At 38.5% G+C, this 17,998-nt stretch overlaps 4 protein-coding genes across 7 annotated transcripts in view; all 4 read left to right on the top strand.

Annotated features, from left to right (window-relative positions):
- The first annotated feature begins 360 nt into the window (after positions 1-360).
- LOC107733213 (bromodomain and WD repeat-containing protein 3-like) lies at positions 361-2,343 on the top strand. Its single transcript, XM_016544756.1, has 4 exons — positions 361-600; positions 697-773; positions 935-1,081; positions 1,625-2,343. The coding sequence occupies exons 1-4, from the start codon at positions 461-463 to the stop codon at positions 2,341-2,343; spliced, it is 1,083 nt and encodes a 360-aa protein (XP_016400242.1). The 5' UTR covers positions 361-460.
- Positions 2,344-4,402: 2,059 nt separating this feature from the next.
- Positions 4,403-6,853, top strand: LOC107733215 (charged multivesicular body protein 1b-like). Its single transcript, XM_016544757.1, has 6 exons — positions 4,403-4,626; positions 5,215-5,369; positions 5,480-5,587; positions 5,690-5,733; positions 6,471-6,543; positions 6,639-6,853. The coding sequence occupies exons 1-6, from the start codon at positions 4,611-4,613 to the stop codon at positions 6,681-6,683; spliced, it is 441 nt and encodes a 146-aa protein (XP_016400243.1). The 5' UTR covers positions 4,403-4,610; the 3' UTR covers positions 6,684-6,853.
- A 3,265-nt stretch (positions 6,854-10,118) lies between these two features.
- cnga2b (cyclic nucleotide gated channel subunit alpha 2b) lies at positions 10,119-15,954 on the top strand. Its single transcript, XM_016544770.1, has 6 exons — positions 10,119-10,219; positions 12,011-12,121; positions 12,199-12,372; positions 12,522-12,629; positions 12,926-13,032; positions 14,331-15,954. The coding sequence occupies exons 1-6, from the start codon at positions 10,119-10,121 to the stop codon at positions 15,749-15,751; spliced, it is 2,022 nt and encodes a 673-aa protein (XP_016400256.1). The 3' UTR covers positions 15,752-15,954.
- Positions 15,955-17,468: 1,514 nt separating this feature from the next.
- LOC107733220 (transcriptional regulator ATRX-like) overlaps positions 17,469-17,998 on the top strand; it is a 36,345-nt gene continuing 35,815 nt past the window's right edge. For all 4 annotated transcript variants that reach the window (XM_016544763.1, XM_016544764.1, XM_016544766.1 and 1 more), the window contains exon 1: positions 17,469-17,670. In XM_016544763.1, the coding sequence (XP_016400249.1) occupies positions 17,651-17,670 (20 nt within the window). In that variant the 5' untranslated portion in view covers positions 17,469-17,650. The remainder of the gene's footprint in view (positions 17,671-17,998) is intronic.

The raw sequence follows: 17,998 nt of genomic DNA on the forward strand, positions 1-17,998 counted from the left end.
CCTTAATTTATTTGTTTGAATATGAATAACTATTTTATATATTTGTTATATATAAATTATAAATATTTTAACTCATTGCAAAAGCTGAATAATCAATAAATATCTACTGATTAATCAGCGAAATCGATGATTAGTCGATTAATTGTTCTAATAATCGTTAGATTAATTGATTATCAAAATAATCGTTTGTTGCAGCCCTATTACTGACCTCAAACTTTTAAACAGTAATGTATATGGTTGATAGACATTTTTTTTCTAATGCTGTTGTGCTGTTAATTGTACTTTTGTGTAACTAAAACCGTATATTTCTGTCTTTTTAATATGGATTTGCAGTCTTCCTTGGACTGATTTTTTTTTTGTCTGCCTTTATGCAGCTATGGTAAAATAGTCAGAGTAGGTTTAGGTCTTACAGTTGATCCACAGTATGACTCCGATATTGTGTGTTGTTTAGATCTACAGTATGACTCTGAGTCTCTCGGCGTTCTTTGAGAATCAGATCATTCCCATAATCTCAGACTACAAATCTGCAGTTCAGAATCAACGTAGGAGTCAACAGAGACTCAGTTGCAGCAAGAGATTACAGAGCTCTTATCCCAACAGGTAAAACATGTACATTCACTGTCAAATCCATGGTACAGACTGCACATAGATTTTTCATTTCTTTTTACCCCTTTTTTAAACCTGTGTGTTCTGCAGCCCCAAAGGGAAACCAAAATCAGGAAAGAAAACTTCCCAGGTGTCTGCAAAAGGCCGCTCACGGAAATCCTCTCAAGGTGTGTAAGAGAGTTCGAGATGTCATAATTACCAGTGGTAAAAATTCTTTCCAAATTGGGGTTGTCTAAAATCAACCACTGGAATATAATTGGAAATGATCATAATAATGATGAATTTAGTTTATATGCATTCTAAATAAAGTGTTCACTTCTTTCACCAGATTTGAATGTTGCACAAGTCGATGAAGACAGTCAGCCATCCTCTTCATCCTCATCCTCTTCCTCCTCATCTTCCTTGTCCTCTTCATCAGAGCAGGCAGGAGCCAACAGAGTTACACGCAGCCGTGTTACACCAAACAAATCCTCAGGTACACACTAATACACAAACATATGCTACCTTTCAAAAGCATGGGTTCAGTAAGATTTTATTTTTTTTAAGAAATGAATGAAATGCAAGGACTTTTTCATGGATTTCTGTTTTAAAGTTGTTCTTTTGATCTTTTTTTTAAGTAAGAAAAAAAGTATCACAGCATCACACACCAAAAATGTTAAGCAGCAAAACTGATAATAAGAAATGTTTCTTGAGCAGCAAATCAGCATATTAGAATGATGTCTGAAGGATCATGTGACACTGAACACTGGAGCAATGATGCTGAAAAATCAGCTTTGCCATTGCAGGAATAAATTATATTTTTAAATATAGAAGTTGTGCTAAATAGTAATAATATTTCACAATATTGCTGTTTTTACTGTATTTTTGATCAAATAAATGCAGCCTTGGTGAGACTTATTTTAAAAGCATGAAAACATCTTACTGACCACAAGCTTTTGAATTGTACTGTATATTGCAAAGAATTTGCTTTACCTCCAATTTGACCATGAAATTGTGTCCTCTGTGCTTCTACATATAGGTGGCCATGGCTTACTGCCAAACGGAGGTCGAAGTTCACATCGGAGAGGGGCCGCGTTACCTGAAGAGGGAGAGGTCTCTGAATGCGAGAGCACCAGCTCATCATCATCCTCAACATCCGCATCGTCGTCCTCTTCCGGGACCTCATCGTCTTCGTCCGAGAGTGATGACAGCGGGGCTGAGGTGGGCGGCTTTGCCGACGGCGGCGATCACGACTACAGCAAAGCCCCGCAACACAAAGAGAAAGGCAAAGCGGCAGCGGCCTCCGTCGATAACACAAAGCGAAAGCGCAAAGGAGAAGCACAAACAACTCCTGTGAAACGAGCACGGCGAGCAAATGAAAGAGATGAAGAAGAGGAGGAACCCGAGGAGGAAGAGGAGGAACCCGAGGAGGAAGAGGAGGAACCCGAGGGGGAAGAGGAGGAACCCGAGGGGGAAGAGGAGGAACCTGAGGAGGAAGAGGAGTCATTGGAGGAGGAGGAAGACGATGTCATTTCGTCATCAACAAAAACTGGAAGTCAGAGGTCAAATCAAAGTACTCCAAAGTCAGGGCGGGTTAACACTCGTAACCAGGGTCGAAGGACTGTTCTGTACAACGATGACTCTGAGGATGAGGGGCCGACGACAGACCCGCTGAATCTAGGAATGTCGCGTTCTGGAAGGGTCCGTCGCATGACTGAACGTGCAAGGGTCAGCCATCTTATGGGCTGGACACATTGACATTTTCTGATCTTTACACAGACTAACTACAGCGATACTGCAGGGATTTTGTTTTTAGTACTGTCTTTTTGTGTTTTTTACTGTTGTTGTCATCTCCGAAACTTGATGTTCATGACTCTTCCTGGACTGTGGTGCTCTCTCTTCTCTGTGGCTTCCACAGAAACTACCACGCCATCAACTAATCAGCCACCTCTGCCTTATTCTGGTCTAGAGTGGTATAGAGTCCACTTTCCTCCCCTCTTTCTGTGTTCATCCTCCCTTCCTCCTCCTGTTTGGCTTTGATTCTTTTGGTTTCTGGCTTCTTTCCCTCCGAGGAATCTATTCTGTCAGAAAGATGGTGCTGCTCTCCTCTCACGTTCTCCATCTCGCATTCTTTTCGTACCCTTTTTTACACAGGGGGTCATTGAGAACACTTAATTTTGCCATGTAATTCAACTGACTTGACTTTACTATTCAATCAGGTTATGCATTTACCTCTGTTAAATAATATAATCAACTTTGGTGCAGGTGCAAACTCTGAGATGCATTAACTACTTCCAGATCACTCATGGTAATCCTCATCCATTTGAGCACAGACACGAGGAGGATTATGGGAAACGGAGGAGAAAATACACTTCTCCCTTCTCTTGTTCAAATACACAAAAACACTTCAGACTGTTTTTACAGAATATATTTATATTTTTCCACTGTTGTATTTTACACAGGGGGTCATTGAGAACACTTAAGTTTGCCATGTAATTCAACTGACTTGACTTTACTATTCAATCAGGTTATGCATTTACCTCTGTTCAATAATATAATCAACTTTGGTGCAGGTGCAAACTCTGAGATGCATTAACTACTTCCAGATCACTCATGGTAATCCTCATCCATTTGAGCACAGACACGAGGAGGATTATGGGAAACGGAGGAGAAAATACACTTCTCCCTTCTCCTCATGATCAAATACACAAAAACACTTCAGACTGTTTTTACAGAATATATTTATATTTTTCCACTGTTGTATGATACACTTTGATTCATTCTTATCTTGCAGTAAGGAGAACATTAGTATGGATAATGTTTGCACATTTTATGTCAAGTATATGTGGCAGGTGATTGGTGGATGTGAGGTGATGTCTGAACCCTGGACTCTTGACTGGTTCAGATATACTGTAAATTGAAGCTATCTGAAGAGCAACAGACTGTTTGTTTTCGCACCTTTTTTATTTTACTTTTTGCAATGTTTTTTTTTTCTACGCCATTATCATGAAAGCCTGAAAAGGCTGTTTTAAACAAGGAAGACAACAAGAAATCCTCTCTGAAAATCGTCTCATCATGTAATCAATGGTATGTGTTTCACTGGTGTATTTTCAGGACGAAGAAGACAAAGCATTATAAATTGAAGAGATCATAAGTTGAATCTGAGTTTGGTTTGTGGTGTCAAAGGCTCTGTACAAATTTTTTTTAAAACATTGGTACCTCTCTCTCTCTCTCTCTCTCTCCCCTCTTATCTTCTCACTCCCTCCCCTCTTATCTTCTGCTGTTTATCCCTCTTTCTAGCTTTTGTTTTTCTCTCTTGCACTATTTTGGAAAGTTGGAAAGCACCCTCGCCATCCAACCCCTGAACTGCTTGTCCTCACCTGTTTGAAAGCTGTTTCCCAGCCAATCAAGATACAGCATTAACCTCCTCCGGTTCTGTTTGTTTTTTGTTTTTTTGTATCAGGGATCTGTTGTCATGTTGAGACAAAGCCTCTATCTGTACAGTAACAATAATAGTGAAGATGGTCAAGATGTTAGATGCCATTAACGTATGTGTCCTTTTTTTTCTACACATTTTGGATTGTTTTTTATAATAAAGGTGTAAAACTCTGATTAGTCTCTATCTGATCTCTACCAGCCAAAAGGACATGAATGTAGATAAAACGATGATGTATTATTATATATTATTTTATTTATTTATTATTATTGTTTGTTGTTGTTCTTATTATTTTGAAATTATATTTATTTAAAAAATGGATCAAATTTCAGTAGGCGCGTTAGCGTCTCTTTCATGTTTTGCCCGTGGGCCGTGACATCACCGCGATCGCTGACCTGAGCGCATGACTGTGACATCACTCCAGTTGTTTGGAGAAGCCGGAAGTGAATACAGGAAAATTACAACAAACAGAGCGGGAGACAGTTAGTGGTCCACACGAAGAGCTTGGCAGAGACTGGACTAAAAACTACTGCCGTCTAATCGTCACACTTCCTCAAGAAGCACCAGCCAGCAGCAGAACCGGATTGTTATGTCCAACATGGAAAGTATCCTCGCGGACTGGAGTGGTCGGGCCCAAGATTCACTGTCGATGGGACCATAATCACTTTTAATGAGAGCTATTTATGGGTTTAACTCAGTGTTAGCAACATTTTAGTATATATCAACAAGTCGGGTCACATTATATAGCCGTTATACCAAACAACGCATTTGCGGGATTTCTTTTCTCGTCAGTGGATACCTCCAGAGATTGATTTAGGGAATGGATTTTAGTATGTAGCGTAGTGAAACGATTTAAATCGGAAAGTTAAATAAGGGCGTGAGCTCCCTGTACCGTTTTTAATTTTGTCAGTATATATAGTTAAAAGTGATTATTTTGGTAATTGCGTTATCAAAAACATCGTCAAATTCCGCCAGGTACGACTGTGACGTAGAATTACGTAATGTCGCCGCCTATGTGTTATTTATCTGAACTCTCAGCCAGACTAGTTTGTTCAGTTTCGAGACGGTGTACATTGTTTGTTTATAATGTCATTGTTACAGTGTAGCGGGGTCTTCAATCTGTTGAAGGTATCAGATAATAACACAAACACTGCGGTTCTTTTAAAAAATCGTTCCTTGACGTGTGACTTCAGAGAATTTGTTCAACCTCAAGTTTGCAGCCAAAGAACTTCAGCGGAGCTCTAGATTTAACAGTCAACTCTTGATTTTTATTCTCCAGGTCACCAAATCTATGGCTGGGGTGGTGAAGGGCATGGATGCAACCCTGAAGAGCATGAACCTTGAGAAAGTGGGAGGACAACTTCTTTGTTCTTTAAGTATTTTCATTGAGCAGCTCATAAAAACAATTGCGGTAATCTGATTTGTCTAGATTTGACTGGCAGTGTTCTGATTTGTCAGATTTCAGCTCTAATGGATAAGTTTGAGCGTCAGTTTGAAACTCTGGATGTACAGACGGCTCAGATGGAGGACACAATGAGCAGCACCACAACACTCACTACACCACAGGTGATACATACACTCGCTTACTACAATGACCGCACTGTAGGCCAGATATACACTGACATAGTAGTTGTTTTGCCTTTTGTGACACTGTGTGCTGTGTTTTAGGGTCAAGTCGATGCTCTGATGATGGAAATGGCGGATGAGGCCGGGTAAGAACATTTCAAATGCTGAGATTCATTTTTTTTTTTTAAGTAGATACTATAATGCACACACTACCATTCAAAAGTTTGGTGTCGTTAAGTTTTTATTGATGTTTTTGAAAAGTCTCTTATGTGCACCAAGGCTGTATTAATTTGATCAGAAATACAGTAAAAACTGTAATATTGTGAAATATTATTAAAATGTAGAATAATTGTTTTTTTATTTATTTTAAAATGTAATTTATTCCTGGGATGGCAAAGCTGAATTTTCAGCACCATTACTCCAGTCTTCAGTGTCACATGGTCCTTCAGAAATCATTCTAATATGCTGATCTGGTGTTCAAGTAAAAAAATTTTATATAAATGTTAAAAAAAGGATATGCTACTTACTGTTTTTGTGGAAACCGAGATTTATTTCAGAATTCTTTGAAGGAAAAAAGTTCAAAAGAACAGCATTTTTTAAAATAGAAACCATTTGTAACATGGTAAATGTCCGTTTTTTGGTCAATTCAATGCATTTGCTCAATAGAAGAAAAAAACATTAATTCCAAACTTTTGAACAGTAGTGTACAATTAATTACTACTACTAAATAATATATCAGACTATGATTCAATTATTGATTTAATAAGACAATTTAATCCGATAATAACTACCAATATTCAGTTGATGAAATCTCTTTTGTAACTCAACCCAATTTAGGACAAAAACCTAAGATAAAAACCAATGTCTGTACTTGTGTGTTTAGGCTGGACCTCAATATGGAGCTTCCTCAAGGTCAGACAGGATCAGTGGGAACCAGCGTAGCATCTGCAGAACAGGTATTATAACACAGTCATACTTGAATATAGAAGTACGGACAAACTCATGTCCGATATGTACTCTAATGGTTTTGTATTTGTCTTTGTTACTATAGGACGATCTCTCTCAGAGACTGGCCAAACTCAGAGACCAGGTTTAAAGAGAACCGGGTGTGTGTGAAAGAGAGAGATTGTATATATGCGATTTTGTAAGAAATATATCCCCCCTGGAAATATTGTCCTCATTGTTTATTTGTGTTTAGTTTTCTTTTTATGCAGTTGAGGATGGGTGTGCAGCTTTCATTGTCCACAATAACACGCAGGAAACTCAATTAGACAAAATTACAAATGTTACATGGTAGTTACTGGTTAGTTCTGGGGTCCTGCTCTGAACTCAGTCAGTAATAATTGAATTAAAGATTATTATACATTTCTTTGTAATAGGGCTCTTTTTATTTGCGTTCATGTTTTAATACCTGCTTGTCTTTCAAATACCTTATTAACCTACCACATTAACCTACACCAGTGTTGATATCAGACAAATGTTGAGGAAAATTGTGACTTCTGTTTCTTCCTGCTGCACACATGGTTTGCCTCTGCTTCGAAGGATTATGGGAATTTTTCATTTAAAATGCATGTGATCAAGATGATGATTTGAATAAAGTCTCATCATTTTGTCCAAAGCAGTGAAATCCCCAGTTTATCAGATTAGTTATGTCTTATGTCTTTAGAGAAACACTGATCTTTATGTTCACTTATTTTATTTTGGTTTATCAAAATAAATGCTTTTGGCAATGTACGGCTTGATCAGCTGGCTCAAAAACATATATATATATATGTTTGTGTGTATGTAAATAAACATTTTGCAAATCCTTTTCTCTGTTTATGACTGTAAGCTATTTATTAGGGAAATCAGTTTTTCTACAAAGAATCAGCTGACATGCTGATTCTCTGATATTATGATGAGACTAGAATAGATTTCAGACTTGGTACAATGACTGTGATTGGCCTGTTGGGCCTTGAGCCACAACAGGGTAGTGATTTGATTGGCCCATTGGGCTCAAGAGTTAGAACAGTGATAGGTTTTGATGTTTTGATTGGTCCGTTGGGTTCAGAGTTAGCAGGGCTGAGCAGCTGTTACTGGTACACTGAATCTGGAGTCCAAGGAGAAATGAGCTGCTCAGAAACCAAACCAAGTATATTCATATAATTTCCCATTGGAGTCTTACCTGATTTTGTGTGGGCACCTGTAAATATGCACACATTTATTGTAGAAGAAAACAGATCAGAGTCCTTGTTTTCATGCAGAGACACATAAGAGAGATGAAGAAAACACTATTTAAAACATTTTAAATCGATGTAAAAAGTTGTTGTATTTGCAATTTTGTTGTGTAACTGAGATAAATAATGGAATTTTTATATTAATTTGTGGAATTCCAAGTTCATTTAATTCATCTTTCATCGAATTAATCTAATCCATTTAGTTCATCTTTGTATCTCTCAAAGGTGCATCTAAAATTTGCATCTCTTCTGTGGAAGACCATAAAATGTTCATTGCATCGTCCCACCTGTCTGTCAACATCGTAACAGGCTGAGCCAGAAAGTGTTTAGCCAGTATGGAAAAATTCTGTTACAGAAGAGCAAGGCAAAATTTAAAGACTTCATAATACACAAGGTAAAACAAGGGTAAACTCCGGCAGTGTTTTTACAAGATGGAGGAATTTGAAGTAATGAAAACAGCTCTTGTCCGTGCTATTTTGTAACTCTGTGCTGTTCAGTGTCCCATTTTTTCTCCTCCCATTCTCTTTTGCCCTGCCCCTGCATACCCAGCCTTTCTATCTCACCCGCTGTCTCTCTCTCTCTACCTCTTTTGCTGGAGTGACTTCCACGCTAGAGATGAGAAAGTGAGATGGTATGACCGATCATAGTATTATTCTATTTACACAGAATACATAAACAGAGAACTGTACATTTCTAGTATGAAGATCAGAAACACACTTTGTGTGTTTCTTGTTGAGCATAAGGATGTAATATGGACCAACATTCCAGAGTTTTTTGGGATCCTAAAGAAGAGGAGCCGCTGAAGGTGAGTCAGGGAATTTGTCTTAGACATGCAAAAAAGCTCACATTCATCTCTTATCTGTCATAGGTACGTTTATATACACATAATTTATCATAAACAGATTTTTTTATTGACTGATTTATAACATGTTTTATTTAATTTGAATAATTTATCATATAAAATGTATGTGTTCTTTATTGTATTTATAATATTTGATATTAAAATAATATTTCATATTTTTTAAATTCTTAATATTTATGGCAAATTGCTTTTTTCTTTAACAAATACTTAAATCAATTAATGTCTTTAAAGAACGTCTTTATAGCTCTTACAGTAACATTATTTTTCATAAAAACTTTAAAATATATATATTCCAAAAATACTTCCAAAGTGTTTTAGTTAAAGAGGACAATGATCTGTACTTAAGATAAAACTAAAACTCCAGCTGTGTGTGTGTGTGTGTGTGTGTGTGTGTGTGTGTGTCTTAAGAACTTGTGTTAGCAACCGTGATTTCTCGTGAGACATTGGCTCTGTGTGTTTGTCCTCTGGGAAGAGTTGTGTGTCACTCTGTGTTCTGTGTTTCTTTAATGATGAGGCAATTAACAAAAACATTGTTAACATTCATCTAGACATGGCACCATCCATCCATCCATCAGTCCCTAAAGCCGTTCCATCATTAACCATGAGATCATTCCTCAGTCCGCTTTTGAAGCAGTAGTTATTAAATCACTCGCTGTCCCTCTCTCCCTGTTCTGTCTATATCTTACGGTAAGCTGAGGTGATCGCCATAGTGACCACATTCCCAGGTGAGAAGTGTTTGCTGGTAACTCCCCTGACCTGCTGTCCCTCTGCAATTCACCACTGACTCCATGCGCTCCTGAGAAGTCTGAAGGGCCATGTTCTGCTGAAATCTAGCGAGCATCAGTGAAATGTAATGGCACATGCAGTGACGAGATCACACTAACGCCTTTGGGGATAAAATGTCGCCCAACTGCGGATGTCCATAAAAATGTTTTACATTATAGTCCCTTTGGAGACTATAATGTTTTTAACAAACTGTGATTGTTATATATATTTAACTTTATTTAAAAGTTGTAATGGCATGTACAGCGGGTAAAATAAGTATTGAACACGTCACCATTTTTCCCAGTAAATATGTTTCTAAATGTGCTGATGACATGAAATTTTCACCAGATGTCGGTAACAACCAAAGTAATCCAGGGCCTCTTCTATGAACTCTAATCTTTAGTTCTTATTTTCTATTGGGTTCAAGTCAGGTGATTGGCTGGGCCATTCTAGAGGCTTTATTTTCTTTCTCTGAAACCAATTGAGAGTTTCCTTGGCTGTACAGAACTTAATTTCTAAACTTATTTGTATTGTTTTCGTTGTATATATGGATTACTTGGGTTGTTACCGACATCTGGTGAAAATTTCAAGTCAACAGCACCTTTAGAAATATATTTACTCAGAAAAATGGTGACATGTTCGATACTTATTTTTCCCGCTGTAAGTAAAGGTGTGTTGTGTGTACAGTATGACAGGCCAGTCGGCTGCTGAGGGATCTCCCTGCTCTCATCGACTCTCTGTGCAAACTCAAGAGGACGAGCAGGACCGAGCAGACAGTGTGCTCAGCAGGTCAGTGACTGTGTGTGTCTGTGTGGAGGCTTGTTTTTCCATCTCTGCAATGATAGTAAAACCATTGTGGTGACCTAGCTTGTGGTCCTCATGAAGGAGGTGTCATAATGGGACAAAACTGTTTCAAAAATCTACTTTTTTAAAACTTTATCAATACTCTATCAACAGCATCGTTTATATGCTGTCATTTACCTCAAAATTGAGCTGTTTGTAACATAAACTTTAAACCACTAACTTTACAATCTATACAATGATATAATTTAAAGGGTTAGTTCACCCCAAAATGAAAATTCTGTCATTAATTACTCACCCTCATGTCGTTCCAAACCCGTAAGACAAATTAAGATATTTTTGATGGAATCTGAGAGCTCTCTGTCCCACGCTTTCTCCCCTAACTTAAACAACGCCAATTACGTTCTTGGGTAGCCTACTCTCCAAAATGGCAGAAGACGTAACTCGGGGGAGAAGAATTGTTAAATAAATTATGTAATTTTTGTTTTCTTTGCGCATAAAAAGTATTCTCGTAGCTTCGCAAAATTGAAGTTGAGCCACTGATGTCACATGGACTGTTTTATCGATGTCCTTGCTACGTTTCTGTCTGGGAACATTACAGTTGCATTGCTGTCTATGGGAGGGACAGAGAGCTCTCAGATTCCATCAAAAAATATCTTAATTTGTGTTCCGAAGATGAACGGAGGTCTTACGAGTTTTGAACAACATGAGGGTGAGTAATTAATTACAGAATTTTCATTTTGGGGTGAACTAACCCTGTAAGTATGTGACATAACTGAATATTTACATTATTATTATAAATATTTACAATATTTACATAACTAAAAATAAATATTTTACTCAATTCATGACTAATTCATGTGATGGAACAAAACACTACCGTTCCTACACACACACACACAAATGTGGTTCTTTAGCAGTTCTTTGTGGTAGTTGAGGTGCTATATTGCACTGCTAAGTGGTTCTTTGGCTCGTAATCATAGGGAACCAATTTAAGTGCTATATAGCACCTATAAAGAACCTGCAATTGTTCTTCAGCGGTTCTTTGGGGTGTTTAAGGTGCTATATAGCACCATCTTCAAAGATATAGGTAGCACTTAAAGTGGCTCCCCTATGATTCCGAGCCAAAGAACCACTTTTAGGTGCTATTTAGCACCATTTGTTTTTAGAGTTGGTGTCAGTAAGATGTTTTTTTTTCCTGAAAGGAAGTCGTTTTTTATTCAGCATGGATAGTAAGCGTTACATTGGTCAGAAGTGATTTAATTTAATGTTACAAATTATTTCTACTTCAAATAAATGCTCTTCATTTCAATGTTCTATTTATTAAAGAATCTTGAAAAAATGTGAGACAGTTTCCACAAAAATATTAAGCAGATCAACTGTTATCAACATTGATAATAATAAGAAATTTTTTTGAGCATCCAATCAGCATATTAGAATGATTAGATGAAATTACATTTTAAAATATCTTAAAATGGTTATTTTAAATTGTAATAATATTTCACAATATTACTGTATTTTTTCAAAATCTCACTGCCCCCAAACTTTTTATTGGTAGTGTACATTCCTGCTGTTTTCCTTTGTTTTACTGACTTTGAATAATATTTTCAAAATTTAGCCACACATGCTGTCAATATAGCCATATTTAGCACAGTTCATTGAGTTCACCATGATAATATAAAATATGGTGTGAATAGGAATCCTCGGTATACTGCAAATCAACTGTAAACACATTTCTTGCTTATATGTTCTGTCTCCATCTTTCCGTTATTCTCTCAGGTCTCAGTCTGCGTGTGATGACACCTCGTCTGAGCTGCAGCGAGTAGCTGCCCTAGAGCCTCAGGATGCACCGTCCAGAAACTCCTTTAGAGGACGAGGAGCCCTGTCCAGGTTCAGCATCCATACAAACATGCACATACACATTCTCACGTGTGTCTGGATAACAGCTTTCTCTCTTGTGTTGCCAGGTTGGTGAGTCTGGTGGTGATTCTGAGAGACTGGGCACACAGGAGTCTGATAGAGGAGGAGGAGAGACCCGATTCCTTTCTAGAGAGATTCCGGGGACCCGAAGTACGAGCTCCACCCAGTCGAAGGAGCAACAACCAACCAGATGCCAATGGAAACACTAAGGGCAACACAAAGTAATATTACAGTCGTGACACAGATACACTTTTGTTTATTTGTCTTTTTTTTTTTAATGGAATGACAAATGGACATTAAAAGCGAATAATCTGCATATAGTCGGAAATAAATTTGATAACTTGCATTGCAAATTTGTGTTGTTTCACAGGAAGCAATGGGAGACATTTATAGTTTCTCCCTCTGATGATATTTACTACTACTGGCTGTTCTTCATCGCTGCTGCTGTGCTTTATAACTGGGTACTGCTTGTGGCAAGGTGCGACTTTTCACCTAGTCGTTCTCCTTTACATATTCATCATTACCCTTTATTAATGTGCACTTAATAAACCATGAAGAGAGCACAGTCCCCTGTGTTGGAGTGTTTGTTTTCTGGCGTAACTAATTGCTACAATGTTGCAAGGCTCTTTTGTTACGCCTGTCAGCCTTACACAAACAGAACAGCCCTCTGAGACCCCTGCTTGACTAACTGTACAGATGTGTGTATGTGCTGGTTATCTATGTACAGTAGTTATGGATCTCATGTTCTTTCTCCTTCTTCCTCTGTGTGTACAGAGCATGTTTTGATCAGCTGCAGACTGAGAATCCTGTTGTCTGGCTGGTGTTTGACTATTTGTGTGACTTTGTCTACATACTGGATTCATGTATGCGGCTAAGGACGGGTAGGCTATATACACACATACTCAAAATTCCTGATTTATACCACACAATCCCAATAATTAGATTCATTTAGTAACTCATTACAGAAACATTATTTAGGAAATCAGGCTTCATATTATCATTGCAAGATCTTGTATTGCATTGAATTGGGCAGGAAATGTAATAAATTGCAGTTATACATTTGATCAGTTAATGCATTCACTGGGAATTGAACCCATAACCTTGGTGTTGCTAGTGCCATGCTCGACTGTATGAGCTACAGGAATACAAGGAAAAATCAGTGCTGAACACAAATAAAATGCAGCTAACTATACAAGTTGCATTTTGTTGGTTGTATAACTAATTGTGAATATTTTAAAATAATTAAAACTTTTAAAAGACAACCCTTCCCAAATCTTTTGTTTTTGACATCAAAGGCTGCGCATCAAATCAAAACTTTTAAAATCAGTATTTTGCCACTAGTTCACCTGTAAATTATGCTGCCTTCATGTGCTATTGGAAATATGCTATTTCCCACTTATGAAGTCATGATTACGAGCTTGTCGCATTCAAGTGCTTTGTTGTCAGAAATAATAAAATATAGCATCCCACTGGTTAACAATCATGTGAACATTCACCGCGCTATAGATAGTCAGCTTGCTGACGATTCTGGAATTTTGGTCAAATACATGCTTATTTCACTGTTTATAAAACATACAATATGCTTTTAATGATTGTTCATATATAACCTATAAATACACTACTTTAATGACAAGACAAAGCGATGTAGTTGTTGTGGAAAAAACTAATAAAGAATAGCATTGGCAGCAGCAATGGTTGTCCCCTCCACCATGTTTAAAGTTTAAGGCCCGCCCAACTCGGAAACTCTGGTATCAAAATGATCTCCCAGTAGTAAATATGACTTGAGAGGCATTCACGTCTAATTTTCGAAACTTGTATTTACGATAATTCCGATAGCATGTGAAGGCAGCATAAATGTGGCTAATAGTACAACATTTGACTCAGTGTTTGTTCCATGAGATCACACTTCTAATATTTTGTATGCATTTACAAAGTTGTCCATTTTCCTATTCAAGCAAAGTCATGTAAAACAAATTGCATTTTGTTGGGCTAGTTCATGTCTGGCATGAAATTAAGATTCATCCTATGGACATTTTTGTTTATTATTGTACAATAAAAATTACATGAGAGACAATTTATTGAATATATTGACTCAAACAACATGACCAATGTGCAGATAGATTTTTGTATTCTTTGTGTTGTGGCATTGCCTCTCATAAAGAATTTGATGCCCTCCCAGGTTACCTGGAGCAAGGACTTCTGGTGAAGGACTTGGCGAAACTCAGAGACATCTACATTCATACCTTTCAGTTCAAACTGGACGTTATCTCCATCCTCCCCACAGACCTGGCGTACATCATCTTGGGCATCAACACACCACAGCTACGCTTCAACCGCCTCTTGCGCTTCTCTCGTATGTTCGAGTTCTTTAATCGGACGGAGACGAGAACCAACTACCCAAACATCTTCCGCATCTGGAACTTGGTTCTCTACATTCTGGTTATCATCCACTGGAATGCCTGCATCTTCTATGCCATCTCGAAGTCTCTAGGTTTTGGGTCAGATCAGTGGGTTTATCCCAACATCTCATCCACAGAGGAAGGAGCTCTGAGGCGGAGCTACATATACTGCTTCTACTGGTCCACACTGACACTCACCACCATCGGTGAGATGCCACCACCCGTACGGGACGAGGAATATGTGTTTGTGGTGTTCGATTTTCTTGTCGGAGTCCTGATTTTTGCCACCATTGTGGGTAACGTGGGTTCCATGATTTCCAATATGAACGCCACACGGGCAGAGTTCCAGGCACGGATTGATGCTATTAAACATTACATGCACTTCCGCAAAGTCAGTCGCCATCTTGAGACACGTGTCATCAAATGGTTCGACTTCCTGTGGACGAATCAGAAAGCAGTGGATGAACAGGAAGTCTTAAAGAATCTTCCAGACAAGCTACGTGCAGAAATTGCTATCAATGTTCATTTATCTACTCTAAAGAAAGTGCGCATCTTTCAAGATTGTGAGGCCGGGCTGTTAGTAGAACTGGTTTTAAAGCTGCGCCCCCAAGTGTACAGTCCTGGCGACTACATCTGCCGAAAAGGAGACATTGGAAAAGAGATGTATATCATTAAAGAGGGAAAATTAGCAGTTGTTGCTGATGATGGAGTGACACAGTTTGCATTGCTAACGGCTGGGGGTTGCTTTGGCGAGATTAGCATTCTTAACATTCAGGGCAGTAAAATGGGAAACCGGCGGACAGCTAACATTCGCAGCATCGGCTACTCTGACCTCTTCTGCCTTTCAAAGGACGACCTTATGGAGGCCGTAACCGAATACCCAGAAGCACAGAAGGTTTTGGAGGAGCGTGGAAGGGAGATTCTGAGGAAGCAAGGGCTTCTGGATGAAAGCACCGCACAGGGAGGGTTGCTCGTCATAGATACTGACAAGAAGGTTGAACGTCTGGAGAGCTCACTGGATGTTCTGCAAGCACGTTTTGCACGGTTGCTCGGGGAGTTCACAGCCACTCAAAGCAGACTGAAGCAAAGAATCACAGCGCTTGAGAGACAGCTGTGTCATACAGGCCTTGGGCTTGTTTCAGATCAAGAGATGGACTCTGAGAGTAATGGTAACTCGCCACGAGCCAACTCGACTACATAGATGTGTGCATCCGCATCATGAAGATTGTGTGCCTCTATGTCACAGGATTTTATTTCTGTACACAAATTCACATTTACAGACATTTGCTTCTTCAAACACATTCCAACAGCCTCCAGCTTTTAGACTGGTTTTAGACTTGGTTTTTCCAAGTATTGCCTTTAATGTTTTTTTTTTTAAAGGAAGACACCATATTTAATTTTCCTTAAAGGGTTAGTTCACCCCAAAATGAAAATTCTGTCATTAATTACTCACCCTCATGTTGTTCCAAACCCGTAAGACCTTCGTTCATCTTCAGAACACAAATTAAGATATTTTTGATGAAATGTGAGAGCTCTCAGACCCTGCATAGACAGCAACGCAACTGTAATGTTCCCAGGTCCAGAAACGTAACAAGGACATCGATAAAACAGTCCATGTGACATCAGTGACTCAACTTCAGTTTTGCGAAGCTACGAGAATACTTTTTATGCGCAAAGAAAAGTGGGGAGAAGACGTAACTCGTGGGGAGAAGAGTTGTTGAATAAATTGTTCTTTTTGTTTTCTTTGCGCTTAAAAAGTATTCTCGTAGCTTCGCAAAACTGAAGTTGAGCCACTGATGTCACCGTTCGGAGGAGAAAGCGCGTGCATGAACGTAAACTGCGTAATCAGCGTTGTTTACGCTTAGGGGAAAGCGTGCGTATACATTGTGATACTCTCTAAAATGGCAGAAGACGTAACTCGTGGGGAGAAGAGTTGTTGAATAAATTGTTCTTTTTGTTTTCTTTGCGCTTAAAAAGTATTCTCGTAGCTTCGCAAAACTGAAGTTGAGCCACTGATGTCACATGGACTGTTTTATCGATGTCCTTGCTACGTTTCTGTCTGGGAACATTACAGTTGCGTTGCTGTCTATGGAGGGACAGAGAGCTCTCAGATTCCATCAAAAAATATCTTCATTTGTGTTCCGAAGATGAACGAAGGTCTTACAGGTTTGGAACAACATGAGGGTGAGTAATTAATGACAGAATTTCCATTTTTGGGTGAACTATCCCTTTAAATGAAAATGAGGCTATGAGGGATGCTGTAGTGTAGTCCTTCGACATATATACCATCAGTGTTGTTATTGTTAACCAAAACTGTTAAATTTGTTATTTTCACTAATTGAAATGATGCTGAAATAAAATCCAAATTCATCCATCCATTCTCCAAACTATTATATGTAGGGTATTAAATTAAAACATGACATGAAAAAGTTTATTATTATAACGCATTGAGCAAAACGTTTAATTGTTCTAACTGTATATTTATTGGATGCATGTTTTATTTAAAATGTTTCAAACTTCTGTTTGTTAGCCTATTTGTGGAAACTTTTTATTAATAACAAACTGTATTGCACATCCACCCCAGAGCCTTGTTTTCTTTTGTGAAAAAATTTAATATGGCGTCCTTACCCAAGACAAATGCTGTTGACAAGTCAAAATATGTATTGATAAACTGTCCTTGTAACATGTTGGGTTCATATATATTCGCTTTCGCATGTGCACAATAATATATACAGAAAAATAACAAAATGTATATTCTTTATAATTACTGTGATCTGAATGTAAAAACCCTGTTTGCATCTCCGTGCTCAAATAAAGCTGACATGTTGTTGCCCAGCAGCAGTCGTCTCTGCTGTTATGACGGAATCCGATGTAGTAATGACGCCATCACTTTACGTCAGTCACGAACAGGACGCAGTTTCCGGTGCGCCATTTTAAGCTGTCTGGCGCAAGTTCCACTGGGAAGATGGCGGGTGAAACTGGTTGAATTTTTGCGGAAATCGAAAATTTGTGAGTTTTATGCCGATATCCGAAAACCGTCGCTGCTGTTAATTGTGCTAAAAGCTCGGCGGTGTGTTGAAGCGCCGCGGGCGAGGAGGCGATGTCTACCGAAGTTGTCCGGTAAGGCGCCCTGTGTTCTTTCTTTTCTTTTGTACTAACGTACAAGCTGTGGTGTTTGTTAATATTTCTCGACAATAAATGTTTTAAATCCAGTCGCTGTTTGAATAAAATCCATGCTTAATCATTTGTATCTGAAGTAATGTTAGGTTTTGTGTAACGTTATTGCCTTAACAGCTTGTGACTTTATCAGCACCAGCTGAACAAAGAGTCGGTGCTAGGGCTGCACGATAAATCGCATGCGATATTTAACGCGCATCTTGTCAGAAAGCCGGTTCTGTAATCAGCGGTAAATCTCCATAACGTGCGTGCTTTTACATTGAGCAGCATT

This window comes from Sinocyclocheilus rhinocerous, unplaced genomic scaffold (genome assembly GCF_001515625.1).
Source record: "Sinocyclocheilus rhinocerous isolate Xijiao unplaced genomic scaffold, SAMN03320098_v1.1 scaffold4356, whole genome shotgun sequence".
Lineage (NCBI taxonomy): Eukaryota > Metazoa > Chordata > Actinopteri > Cypriniformes > Cyprinidae > Sinocyclocheilus > Sinocyclocheilus rhinocerous.